The sequence below is a fragment of the Scyliorhinus canicula genome, chromosome 8 (genome assembly GCF_902713615.1).
Source record: "Scyliorhinus canicula chromosome 8, sScyCan1.1, whole genome shotgun sequence".
NCBI classification, from domain to species: domain Eukaryota; kingdom Metazoa; phylum Chordata; class Chondrichthyes; order Carcharhiniformes; family Scyliorhinidae; genus Scyliorhinus; species Scyliorhinus canicula.
Genome location: NC_052153.1, coordinates 152,126,883 through 152,141,035, shown reverse-complemented (window position 1 = coordinate 152,141,035; position 14,153 = coordinate 152,126,883). Strand labels below are relative to the sequence as shown.

Here is a 14,153-nt window from a genome sequence, read left to right as displayed (position 1 = left end):
TGTGGTGACTAAGGGATTTTCACAGTAACGCATTGCAGTGTTAATGTAAGCCTACTTGTGACACTAATAAAGATTATTAAAATGGGTGCCTACATGCTTTATATTAATGAATCCACCTCAAGAATTTGGGATGCAATCGAATGCCAAGGTAAATTAATGGGTGGCAAGTGAAGCCCTGCACGACCACATTTCCAAATGCCTGGCAAAAATTTGGGATATGTTTTCAGTATTTAGTATCATCAAGAAAAATAACCTGAACTAAAGTGTTTAATTTGAGCCATTTAGTTAGTTTATAAACTACAGGATGTAAAATTGATCTTTTCAATAACAAAGAACAAAGAAAAGTACAGCGCAGAACAGGCCCTTCGGCCCTCCAAGCCTGCGCCGACCATGCTGCCCGTCTGAACTAAAATCTTCTACACTTCTGGGGTCCGTATCCCTCTATTCCTACCCTATTCATGTATTTGTCAAGATGCCCCTTAAACGTCACTATTGTCCTTGCTTCCACCAGCTCCTCCAAAAGCGAGTTCCAGGCACCCACTACCCTCTGTGTTTAAAAAAAAACTTGCCTCGTACACCTCCTCTAAACCCTGCCCCTCGCACCTCAGCAGAAAACTTAATTTGCCATTTTGCCACTTGCAATAACTATCTTGCCAGTAACATGAAGAGTAGCTTCATCAGCCTGATTACTACTCTAAAAGGGGGTTGGTTAGCTCAGTTGGCTTAATGGCCTGTTCGTGATGTGGAGCAACACCAACAGCGTTGTTTCAGTTGCTATGCCAGCTGAAGTTCCTGCCTTCTCAACCTTGCCCCTTGCCTGATGTGTGGTGGCCATCAAGTTAAATCGCCACCAGTCAGCTCTCTCTCTCTCAAAAAGGGTGAGCAGCCTGAGGCCATCTGCAACGATTATTATTTTCATTTCACTCTAAAATGCTTTGTTGTTTTGTGTTGTTTCTTTCTTCTTGGTAAATATTGTTAAACAGATAAAACTATATCACTGTTCAAAGTCTTGTCTTCCTGCTTATTCATTTATTCTTGCTCATGAAAGCAATGTTGCATTTTTGTCGACCTTGAAATGGGGATTAATGCATTTTCTAATTCAAGAATGTTCCTCTCAGTTCAACAGGTTATAGAGGCTCATTTGCTGAAGTTGCTATTGAAAATTCGGGACTGATGGCCTGACACCTCTGGCAGTCAAAGAAGAATAAATTACTTCAACAATTACACACTTCCTCAAGGGAATTATCCAAACCATTTATGTCTGACAATATATCAATCGACATACTGATTGTTGTAATTTATACATGGTAAAAGAAAGAAAATATGATTCCTGATCCAGGTTTGCTTGTGATGGTGGTAGACTCGCAGCTGGTGAACATGGTTAAATGTTGGCTTTATAATACATTTATTTAATATACTATCAGTAGATTAGAAATTTCCATAAGAATCCCACTTGTTAAGGTACAGAAGGATTTGTTAGACACCAAGATAACTGGTGTGGAAAAAGGGATTATATTTTCTCCAGAAGAAGGAATTTCCTTCATTCCATGATAATCATTCAATAAGGTTCCTAATCAATAATGAATCAGGATGCGTGAAGTTTAGAAGACCTCTGAACTTAATTTTGGGCAAGAACAGCATTGGAATGACTAATCCTGTATCTCCTTTCAGTTGCGAGTGAGGTGTGTTGGTATAGGTTTGAGGTGGCTCCAGAAAGATAAATCTGGGAATGGAAATTTAGAGCTAATTCGTCCACCAATGTCAGACAGGTATTCTGATACGTGAGCCAAGCAAATCTACAATATTAACCAGTCAGCTTTGCTCCCTGGATATAAACCTATAACAGTTGGGAGAGGGTAGAAGCTGGCGTTCTCAACACTGCTCCAGAAAGTCCCATAAGCCAATACCCTAATGTATAGGTTGGACCTGGCTGGACAAGTAGTGAGAAGTTTACCAACTAATGCTGGTAGGCTTGGTAACCATTGCCAGAAGAACTCTAGTTCCCAGTGGCAGGCCTATGCCTCCCAAATTCCATTAAGAAGTTGGGTTGGCTGGTCAATCGATAACACCCGCCAGAGGTATCATTGCAAGCTCAAAACCTTTACTCTAGGTCAAAGGTATCTGGAAAGGGTGTATGCCTATAAAGATGGTTCCCATTCTGGCCAAACAGAAATTGTACTTTGCTTAGAATGTTTTTAACATGGAGGTTCTGATCATTTCAGCCACCTTGCTGACACCAAAAATTGCACGTTTTGGAATTTAGTTTCTATTTTCAAAATTGTCGTCATAACTTCTTATTATGCTTTCCTAAGTAGCATGCAATCGTCTAAGGCTGGAAGAAGGTCAGTTCTCCATCACATTATTGTGAGTTGTTTTTGGAATAGAGTGTTGTTCTCAAAGTGGGACATGTCTATTTGACCTGAGAGCAGTCCTGCTGTCGTGGAAATCATAATAAAGACAAATTCCTCGAGGTTTGATTGAAGGAAATTTATTTACACAAATATATTTGCGGGGAGAGAGTGTTCCAGCTGCAAAGCCATTGCACTGCACTCTGAGATTCGATTGAAGGAAGCATATCTTTATAGTCTGAAATAACAGCTTGAAGTAAACAAGCATGTATATATTAAATAGACCTTGGAAAGTACGTAAGATGAAATACGTAGTACGTATGTTCTTGCCCTTGGCTAAAAAAAACTCGAGTACACATTTTGTTATCTTTCAGAGGACAATGTGTTTTCATAATAAGGCTGAGACCAGAATATTAGGCAGTATTTCATTTATGTTACCTGACCTTATTTTCATTCAAAAGCAGTGTTGAACTATAGTCAAGCATTTCCCAGGATGCTTCTGAGTTGGCAACTCATTAATTTCCCTTCCACACCTGCTTATCTGCTTTACTGAACAAGTTGATTTTGGAGTTAAGAAAGGATGTAGGAGCTATATTGTTTATATCGGAGGAATTATAAGGTGGAATGTTTATAGAAGTTGCACTCATCTGTATTTCGATTAAAGTGGTATCTCTCACACCAGGTCCAGTAAAGATTTCACACCAGACTATTGTGTTGCATTATTATTGAAGGGTTGTAAATTTGTCCCATTCTCTAATTGACTCAAACTGTCTTTGATCACCACATAAAAAGAGTGTATTTAGAAGTTTGCATTTTGCACACATCTTGTTTCATAGTATTATGTACTTAAGGGATGCTTATTAGGATTATAATCTGTATTAAGCTTCAAAAGATTTTCAAAAATTGAAATGAGGAACAATTTTAGTTCTGAGTTTCCTGAACCAAAATGCTATACAATAAGGAATATTCATACAATCAACCGACCATTCTGTTTAAGATAGAATATACATACTGTAATGCCTTCCGATCTAGCCACACCACACAGCTTGCTGCTTGGCACATGACTGCTTCTTCTATTTCGGCTCTTTCCACTGCCCATCAAAGCTGCTATCATCATCTCATGCTTACATGGCCAATTTTCGATTCCACCTTCTCTTCCAATTGCCAATCTCTCAAGTCTTTCTTCTCTCCTCAGATTACCAAATATAAAAAAGAAAGACTTAGTGTCTGTCATGACCAGCAGACATCACAAAGTTCTTTGCAGCCAATTAAATACTTTTGAAATATAGTCACTGTCATAACATAGGAAACCCAGCAGCCAATTTGTGCGCAGCAAGCTTTCAAAAACAGCATGGTGAAAATGACCAGGTAATTTATTCTTGCGATGCTAATTTAGGGGTAAATCACCAGAAAACTGGTGATAATTCTCCTGTTCTTTCTTGAAATAATGCCATGGAATATTTTACATCCACTTTGACAGACTTCAGATTGTCTCATCTGAAAAATGGCACCCTTGACAATGTAGCACTCCTCGAGTGTCAGCCAATTGTTAAACTGTGCTTAAGTCCTGGAGTGGGGCTTGAACGTGCAACTTTCTGACTCAAGAGTTGAGAGTGAGACCAACTGAGCCACCGCATGAGATACAGCGTGTAATTGTTGTACAACTGTATTCCAATCTATGAAATTAATTGCTGTTTAAATCTCTTGTCAATCTCCTGCTGAAGTCAGTTTCACTAAAGCCACAGAAGAAACAGAATAAATTAGTTAAGTGTAACCGGAGTTATCAACATCATGAAGCTGATGCAGAAAAGAAGGTAATTAAGGATGAAACCCAGCGGCACGACGATGCAATGGTTAGCTCTGCTGCCTCACGGAGCCGAGGACCCAGGTTCAATCCCGGCCCTGCGTCAGTGTTCATGCAGAGTTTGCACAATAAAAATAATAACCTTTTATTGTCAAAAGTATAAAATTGCTGTGAAAAGCCCCTAGTCGCCCCATTCTGGCGCCTGTTCAGGTAAGCTGGAACGGGAATTGAACCCACACTGCTGGCCTTGTTCTGCATCAGAAACTAGCTGTCTAGCCCATTGAGCTAAACCAGCCCCTGTGTCTGTGTGGGTCTCACCCCCACAGCCCAAAGGTGTGCAAGGTAGGTGAATTGACCACACTAAACTGTCCCTTAATTGGAAAAAAATCTTTAAAAAGGATGAAATCTTGGGTTACACCCAAGGTGCCCATGTTGAAGATGGGAGGTGAAGCTATTTGCAGGAGGTGCGCTGGGTGCACTGAGGCATTAAACTGAATTCTGGAACCCCAAAATAGAACACATTTTGTTATTCTTGTGATGCATTATGCCTCCTTTTTCTACCTGAGACATGCACTTTATCACCATTCATAAGAACTAGGAACAGGAGTATTGGCAATTCAGCCACCTGGGCCTGCTGCAGCATTCAATAGGATCATGATCTCCTCTCGGCCTCAACTCCACTTTCCTGCCCGTTCTCCATAAACCTTAAACCCATTACTATTTAACAATCTGTCCATTTCCTCTTTAAATTTACTCAATGTGCAGGCATCCACCGCACTCTGGGGTAGTGAATCCCACAGATTCATAACCCTTTGAGAGAAGTAATTTCTCCTCATCTCTGTTTTAAATTTGCTATCCCCAATCGCAAAACTATGACCTCTCATTCTAGATTGCCCCACAAGAGGAAGCATCCACCCTGTGTCTACTTTGTCAATAACGTTTTCATCTTGTGTACTTCAATTAGACCTCTTATTCTTGTAAAATCTAGAGAATATAGACCTAAATTGCTCAATCTCTTTATAAGACAAAGCCCTCATCTCTGGAATCAATCTAGGGACTTTTAACAGTAACTTTATTGAAGTCTACTTGTGACAATAAGCGATTATTATTACAATAATAATAATTATTATTATCTCAATTACCTCCAATGCATCTACATCCCTCCTCAAGCAAAGGGACCAAAACTGTACACAGTACTCCAGGTGGGGTCTCATCAATGCCTTGTACTGTTGCAGCAAAATATCTCAAATATTAAACTATATTCCTTTAGCCATAAATGCCAAAACACCATTTGCCGTCCTTATTACCTGCTGTACCTGCATATTAGTTTTCTGTGACTCATGTAGGAGGACACCCAGATCCCTCTGCATCGAAGCACTCTGAAGTTTCTCTCCATTTAGATAATAAATTGCCTTTCCATTTTTCTGACCAAAATGGATAACCTCACATTTAACCACGTTAAACTCCATCTGCCAAATTTTGCCCACCTAACCTATCCATGTCCATTTGTAAGGTTATTTCCTCATTGCAACTTACTGCCTACCTTTTTAAAGTAATCTGCAAATAGAACCTTCTATCCCAAGTCATTAATATATATTGTAAACAGTTGAGCCTGAAGACTGAACCCTGTGGCAACCCACCAGATACATCTTGCCAACCATAAAAAGACCTCTTCATCCCGATTCTTTGTCTTCTGTCAGTTAGCCAGTCCTCTATCCAAGCTAATAAATTATCCTAACCCCATGGTTTTGTGTGGTACCACATCAAACGTCTTCCAGTAGTCCAGATATACTACATCTACAGGATCCATGTTATCCACTTGACTTGCTACATCTTAGAAGAACTCTAACAAATTCTTCAAACGTGATTTACTCTTCATAAAACCATGCTGACTCTGAGGAATTGCATTTTGACTTTCCAAATGTTCTAATATTACTTCCTTAATAATGGATTCTAACAATTTCCCAACGATAGATGTTAAACTAACTGGTCTATAATAATTTCCTACTTCCTGCCTCCCTTTTTGAATATGGGTGTTGCAACCTTCCACTGGCCTTTGCTGGAACACCTTCATTTTTGTCAATGTTATCTTTAACTTCTTTGTTTAGCCATGGTTTCCTTCTCCTTACGATCTTTCGTAAGGAGCAGCACGGTAGTATGGTGGTTAGCATAAATGCTTCACAGCTCCAGGGTCCCAGGTTCGATTCCCGGCTGGGTCACTGTCTGTGCGGAGTCTGCACGTCCTCCCCGTGTGTGCGTGGGTTTCCTCCGGGTGCTCCGGTTTCCTCCCACAGTCCAAAGATGTGCGGGTTAGGTGAATTGGCCATGCTAAATTGCCCGTAGTGTCCTAAAAAGTAAGGTTAAAGGGGGGGTTGTTGGGTTAAGGGTATAGGGTGGATACGTGGGTTTGAGTAGGGTGATCATTGTTCGGCACAACATCGAGGGCCGAAGGGCCTGTTCTGTGCTGTACTGTTCTATGTTCTATGTTCTTCCTCTCTGGAATGTATCTTAGTTGGGATGAATTGAGTATCTCCTTAAACAACTGCCACTGCTCATTTTAGTCTTCCTCCCCAGTTCACTGGGGCCAAATCTGTCCTCATGCCTATGTAATTACCATTGTTTAACTCCAGAACACTAGTGTGGGACTCCAGTTTCTCATCCTGCTGTGATCTATCTTCCCTAGAGGATCCTTAACTATGAGGTCATTAATTAATCTCTCATTACACAATACAGATCCAAAAATCCTGCCTCCTAGTTGGTTCCACAACATATTATTCCAAGTAATGCATTTAATGAACACACACTCTCTCTCTCTCTCTCTCTCTCTCTCTTGGCTACCCTACCCTTGCGAATTTGATTAACCCATTATTTATGCATATGAAAATAACCCCGATCATTGCCGTACCTTTCTTACAAGCCCCCAGTATTTCCTGGTTTATACTGTGCCCTCTGTGAAACTACTTTTGGGGACCTATAGATTACTCCCACCAGGAATTTCTTGCTCTTACTATTTCTTATTTCTTCCCAGACTGATTCCATGTCTTGGGCTCCAGTGTCTATATAATTTCTCACTACAGCACTGATCCCTTCCTTTACTAGCAAAGCTACACTACTTCCATTTAATTTCTGTCTATCCTTCCAAAATACTGAGTACCCTTGGATATTCAACTCCCAGACCTAGTCTCCATGTAACCATGTCTCAGCAATGGTTACACTGCTCATGTCTTGGGTGGAATTAGTGCATTTAAGAACGTCTAGTTTGTGACTAGTTGAATGTTTATTGATTAACAATAACGTGTGTCTGATAACAATATGAAAACTACTAAAACCACTATTAACTTGCTATTATAAAATTATCCAAGAGCTACTACAAATGCGACTATCAACTACGGCGACTATCTCCAGACTCCCCGAGGTTGCAGTGATAGGTGGTTGCTCTTTACAGCCACCTGCTGGTTGGTGGTCGTATCTGTTAATATATTTACATAATTGCTTATGCATATCATCACATCCCCTTTCTTTTGGGAATGAACAATATTTACATATATTATTTAAATTCAATACACAATACATATGATATGCATAATATTTCAATTATTTACATATTCAATGTCCATCGCAAATTCAGTCTGTCTGGCTTTTGTCTCTTGTCGATTTCAAAGCACTGGTTGAGCTTGTGAATTTGACTGGCATTCAGATGTTTCTGAAAATGGTTCTTGCTGTGTTTCTGTGCTTTTCACATCTTCAGCTTGTTCTGTTTCTGTGCTGAGGTAGCATTTCTTCAGATGTCCTGAGATTGCTCCCCACATAATCTAGTGATTCTGAGACAATGGGTTGCTGAACCTTCAGCAAGGCTCTCCTGTTTCTTCGTAGTACTTGCCCTTGATCCATAACGATGATGTATGACTTCGGACCTGATGGTTGTATTACCGTTGCACACTTCAACCATCCATCATGATCTTCTATCCTGACTGTATCATTCTTTGCTAACAGCTGCAGACATCTTGTAGATCTTTTATAACATTTCTCCTGCCTCCTTTTTTGAAATGAAAACGTCTTCAAAAGTTTCCGATTGGTTGGCTGCTTTGAAATACATGGTAAGGTGGTTCTGAGTTGTTGATTCATTAACAATTGTGAAGGTGATAACCCATTAATCAATGGTGATGCTCTATCGCTAAGTGACACGAGATATGGATCTTCCCAGCTGTCCGTTGCTTTTTTGTTGCTTCACAATGTGAACATCTTTTTCAGCCTTCCCATTGGATTGCAGATAAAGAGGACTTGATGTGATGTGCAAACTCTGTCCATTCATGGCTGCTAAAACATCGGCCATTGTCGTTCATGACAACTTGTGGTATGCAATGACGAGCACAAATATCCTTGGCATGTTTGATGACGCAAATAGCTGACGAGCTGGATAGTTGTACCACTTAGAGAAATAGTCGATCACTAAGAGGTATTCTTTTCCTACGGCGCTGAGGATCCGGGTTCAATCCTGGCCCCGGGTCACCGCCTGTGTGGAGTTTGCACATTCTCCCCATGTCTGCATGCTTTTCACCCCCACAACCCAAAAATGTGCAGGCTAGGTGGATTGGCCATGGCAAATTGCCCCTTAAAAAAAGTATTATTTTCCTCCTAGATAAAAAAGATCAATCCCCATTTCCTGCCATGGGATCGTTATTATTTTGCCCAGTTGCATTGGTTCTTTTCTTTGCCTCTACTGAAATTTCTGACAATTTGCAGTTTTCTACCATCTGAATGTCTTGATTTATGCCTGGCCAGTATACCATGTTTCTAGCTCTTAGTTTGCATTTTCAATGCCTAAGTGCCTCTCATGAATTTTCTGTAGAATGATGGATCTTAAAGATTGTGGTATGACAATCCTGTTTTGCCTTTGCAAAAACCCATTGGCTGCATTTAGTTCCGCTCGAATGTTGTGATATTTGGAACAGGATCCTTTTGGCCATCCCTCACTGAGATGTTTTATTATCCTTTGTAGCATCATTTTTGCTTTCTTCTTTGATCAACTTTGATTTTGCTTTGGACATTGGAAGTGTCTCTGTCACAAGATTTACATGTACTTGGACATCCTCATCCGCCATCGTTCTTCCACCATATCTGTAGCTCGTGAGAGTGCATCAGCGACTATGATATGTTTTCCTGGAGTATGAATAAAATTGAAGTCGTCCTCTGGAGTTTATTCATCATTCTCTGTATTCACGTTGACATCTCATTCAAGTTTTTCTTTATAATTGCTACCAGTGAAGGGCAGCACGGTGGCGCAGTGGTTAGCACTGCAGTCTCACGCTGCCGAGGTCCCAGGTTCGATCACGGCTCTGGGTCACTGTCTGTGTGGAGTTTGCACATTCTCCCTGTGTTTGCATGGATTTCACCCCCACAACACAAAGATGCTGACAAAGATGTTGACAAATGTGAGGTTATCCATTTTGGTAGGAATAACAGCAAACGGGATTATTATTTAAACGATAAAATATTAAAGCATGCCGCTGTTCAGAGAGACTTGGGTGTGCTAGTGCATGAGTCACGGAAGGTTGGCTTACAAGTGCAACAGGTGATTAAGAAGGCAAATGGAATTTTGTCCTTCATTGCTAGAGGGATGGAGTTTAAGACTAGGGAGGTTATGTTGCAATTGTATAAGGTGTTAGTGCGGCCACACCTGGAGTATTGTGTTCAGTTTTGGTCTCCTTACTTGAGAAAGGACGTACTGGCGCTGGAGGGTGTGCAGAGGAGATTCACTAGGTTAATCCCAGAGCTGAAGGGGTTGGATTATGAGGAGAGGTTGAGTAGACTGGGACTGTACTCGTTGGAATTTAGAAGGATGAGGGGGGATCTTATAGAAACATTTAAAATTATGAAGGGAATACATAGGATAGATGCGGGCAGGTTGTTTCCACTGGCGGGTGACAGCAGAACTAGGGGACATAGCCTCAAAATAAGGGGAAGTAGATTTAGGACTGAGTTTAGGAGGAACTTCTTCACCCAAAGGGTTGTGAATCTATGGAATTCCTTGCCCAGTGAAGCAGTTGAGGCTCCTTCATTACATGTTTTTAAGGTAAAGATAGATAGTTTTTTGAAGAATAAAGGGATTAAGGGTTATGGTGTTCGGGCCGGAAAGTGGAGCTGAGTCCACAAAAGATCAGCCATGATCTAATTGAATGGCGGAGCAGGCTCGAGTGGCCAGATGGCCTACTCCTGCTCCTAGTTCTTATGTTCTTATGCGCAGGGTAGGTGGATTGAACATGCTAAATTGTCCCTCAGTTGGAAAAGGAAATAAATTGGGCACACTAAATTTATTAAATAAATAAATAATTGCTACTAGCCGTCTCTGATCTATTTCAACCAAGCATGTCAGTAGGCCATATACATAAGTGTGAAATTTTTCTAAGCCATTGATCAGACCTAAACATTCTTTCTCTGTTTGAGCGTATCTACACTGTGTTAGTCATTTGGCCTAGAAGCATAAGCAATTGGCTTCCAATTTTCATCACTGTCTTGCTGCAATAACACTGTTCCTAACAAATATTTCAACGCATCAGTCAAGATTTTTGTCTTGCTTGTAGGGTCAAAGAGTGTCAGCACTGGAGCTGTTGTCAATGCTCTCTTCAGAGTTCGCCATTCTTGCTCATGTTTTTCGGACCATTGGAAAATAGTAGCCTCTTTGATTATTTCCCACAAGCATGTTGTTTTTGCTGATAAATTAGGAATTAATTTACCTATGAAATTGTTCATACCTAGCATCCTGAGAGCTTTTTGCTTGTTGGACGTGGCATGTTTAATATCGCCTTTATTTTCAACTGGTCTGGTTGTACACCTCGGGCAGACAATTTGTCTTGCAAAAATGCAATATCTTCAACACCAAACTGGCATTTGACTTCATATAACCTGAGACCATTTTTTAAATGCTTCTTAATGCTGTAATGAGCCTATCATTGTGTTCTTCTTTTGTTGAACCCCAAATGATGATATCGTCTACCTATACCTGGAATTCCTTCTACAATGTGTTCCATTGTCCTTGCGCTATGAAAAATTTCAGATGCTGAAATAATACCAAATGGCATTCTGAGAAAACAGTAGCACCCAAATGTAGTATTAAATGTGCACGGCTTTGTGCTTTCCTCGTCCAATTTGAGCTGCCAAAAATCCTGCGATGCATCTAGTTTGCTAACATCGCTCCTGACATCTCACTCATAATTTCTTCACGTTTCGGAATTGGATAATGTTCTCGCTTTATATTTAAGTTGAGGTCTTTAGGATCCATCCAGATTCTCAAGTCATTGTTTTGTTTCTTCACTCAAACCATATTGTTCACCCAATCTGTTGGCTCTTCAAATTTTTTTATCACCCCCTACCTTGTCATCCTCTCCAGTTCAGCTTTCAGCCGATCCTTTAATGGTGCTGATACTCACCTTGGAGTATGTATAATGGGGTTGCGCATTCTTTCAGTTGGATCCGATAAGTGATGACAAAACTCCAAATCCTTGGAATATTTCTGGAAACGCTTTAACGATTGAATCCACCGATGTATTGTACATGGTTAAAGCACATTCAGCTTTAACAGTATATTACCTTTACCAATTCAAGTGCTTCACAGGCTTCCACACCCAGTAATGATTCACGATCTGCTTCCACCATCGAAAATTTTACTTTATGAATCCTGTCCATCACCTCAACATCCATTTCACATATGCCAAGAGTGTTGATTTGTTTACCATTATAATCTTTCAAAAGTACCGATTTAAATTTTCGGTTTAACTTTAATTTCTTGAATGTCTGACAAATGTATGAGATTAGCTCTTGCTCCCATGTCGAGTTTAACATTCACTAATGCTTGATTAATCATTAGAGAAACTATCCAGTTATCTTTATGAACAATCGCAATTTCATTACTATTACTACAGATTTGCTTCAAAGACTTTTCAGTTTGTGAAACCTGTCTTCGCTAGATACAACATCGATAAAAAACATGTCTTCCAGATTTATCTCATCAACAACATTTATCAACTTGTGCACTTCTATTTTTTATTCGAAAAGCACTCTTTTGCAAAGTGATTCTAGCCTTTGCATTTAGCACACACTTCTTCAAAAGCTGGACATTGCATTTGCAAATGCCTGTTGCCGCATCGTTTTCACAAAATGGTGGCATCGGGTAATCATTTAAAATGGGCGCCACTGTTAAGACAATCTTTCACGACCTTTGTCATCGCTTATACCAAACACAATCTGATCTCAGATCATGGATGCTTGCAAACTTCCATGTTTGAACGATTTACCTGCCTGTTGTGAGCACGTTCAAAAAATGTACCATTCAAACATTTTGTTCTTTTTAGGTGTACAATGTTGATCGAATTTTTTTATGACTTTGTCAAAATTTTTCTCATCAGCTTCGCTATCAAATGTAAAGGTATTAAAGATTTTGATAACTTGTGGACGTGCTACAGTGAGCAGCAATGCTATTCTCTTCATCGGGCTGTGCCTCAAGATCTAGAGCTGCTATGTAGAATGTAAATTGCTGCTTAAAAGCACGCTTATTTGCATCTACCGTACCAGTAACTCGAAGCTGGTGTGTCTTCACACCATCCATCATTGACTTCGATGACTAGTAGTGCATTGAGCTATATCTGTCTAATGCTCTTAGTGGTTAGTAGAAATTCTTATCTTCTTTGTTATCTTGGTCTTTCAGATCTTCAGATCGCGAATCCTGGTACCATGTTACATTCTGGTGCTTGGCCAAACGGAATTAGTGCACTAGAGAACGTCTAGTTCATGACTAGTTGAATGTTTATTGATGAACAATAAAATGGGTCAGATAACAATATGAAAACTACTAAAATCACTAACCATTAAATTACTATAATAAAATTATCCAAGAGCTACTACAAATGCGACTATCCACTACAATGACTATCTCCAGACTCCCTGAGGTTGCAGTGTCAGGTGTTTGTTCTTTACTGCCACCTGCTGGTTGGAGGTCATATCTGTTAATATTTACATAAATGCTTATGCATATCACAAAATCATATCCCTTTTTCTCTATTTGCGCTATTAACGCATTGATTTTATTCCAAATGCTTTGGGAATTCAAATACAAAGCCTTTTAATTTGTTTGTACTGCTCTTTATTCTTCTATTCTTGAGGTTCACTATGTTGGGCTGCCCTAATTTAATTTTGCTCCTCAGTACACCGCTGGGTACCTTCACCATACATCCCCTACGGCTTACTAGCAAACTTAATTAATGCAGAATACCTTTAGCAGTTGGTGATGCAAAGATGCTGCCACTCTATGGCTGTGTCTTCACACCTCTTCATGCTTTAAATGGTTCAGTGTACTCCTTCAGTACAATAGCCCAGATTTTCCAGTCTTCAGATGGTAGTACCCTGTGAGACATGCTGAGGTACTCCTCAGAAGTCTGCACACAAGGAATGCACTGGAATTACCTAGGAGGTTTTTCATTGAAAAATTGCCCTACATGTTGGACTCTCTGGAACTCTGATTTAAAGTTGGAGACTTTGGATCGTTCCAGCAGAAGCGTTACCCAGGAAATGTTAGAAGGATAAAAAACAGTCTAGCTCCTCTGTCACCATACCACTGATCACCTCCCAACAAACCACCACACCCTCCAACTATAACCTCATGCTTGCCAGATTGCCCCCACACATCCTGATTCCCCTCTACTACCTCAACTACCACCTGACCATCCTCCACCTTGGACCACTCCCTATGATTCCCTGACAAGCACCTACCTCCTGATCCCCAACCCCCACCAATTGACTACCTCCCCCCCCGTATCCATCTCCTCCCCACCCCATGACTATACTCCTCTGACTATAACGCCGTACCCACAACCCATCTAACTCCCTCCCCCGACCCATCCTTCACAGAAGATTTGACCCAACATGAATAGGCAGCACCAATAACTACATTTTCCAATGGAAAGCCCATGATGGGCCATCTGTTCCAGGGTAAGTTGGATAACATTTAA

The 14,153-nt window shown here is 40.4% G+C and overlaps 2 protein-coding genes across 9 annotated transcripts in view; both read left to right on the top strand.

Annotated features, from left to right (window-relative positions):
* The window catches only part of ankra2 (ankyrin repeat, family A (RFXANK-like), 2), a 37,404-nt gene extending 34,350 nt beyond the window's left edge, over positions 1-3,054 (top strand). For all 8 annotated transcript variants that reach the window (XM_038805462.1, XM_038805465.1, XM_038805464.1 and 5 more), the window contains one exon: positions 1,119-3,054. In XM_038805462.1, the coding sequence (XP_038661390.1) occupies positions 1,119-1,174 (56 nt within the window). In that variant the 3' untranslated portion in view covers positions 1,175-3,054. The remainder of the gene's footprint in view (positions 1-1,118) is intronic.
* Positions 3,055-4,139: 1,085 nt separating this feature from the next.
* Positions 4,140-14,153, top strand: part of LOC119969928 (low-density lipoprotein receptor class A domain-containing protein 1-like) — a 55,607-nt gene continuing 45,593 nt past the window's right edge. Inside the window, exons 1-2 of the mRNA XM_038803896.1 lie at positions 4,140-4,162; positions 12,555-12,674. Of these exons, the coding sequence (XP_038659824.1) occupies positions 4,140-4,162; positions 12,555-12,674 (143 nt within the window). The remainder of the gene's footprint in view (positions 4,163-12,554; positions 12,675-14,153) is intronic.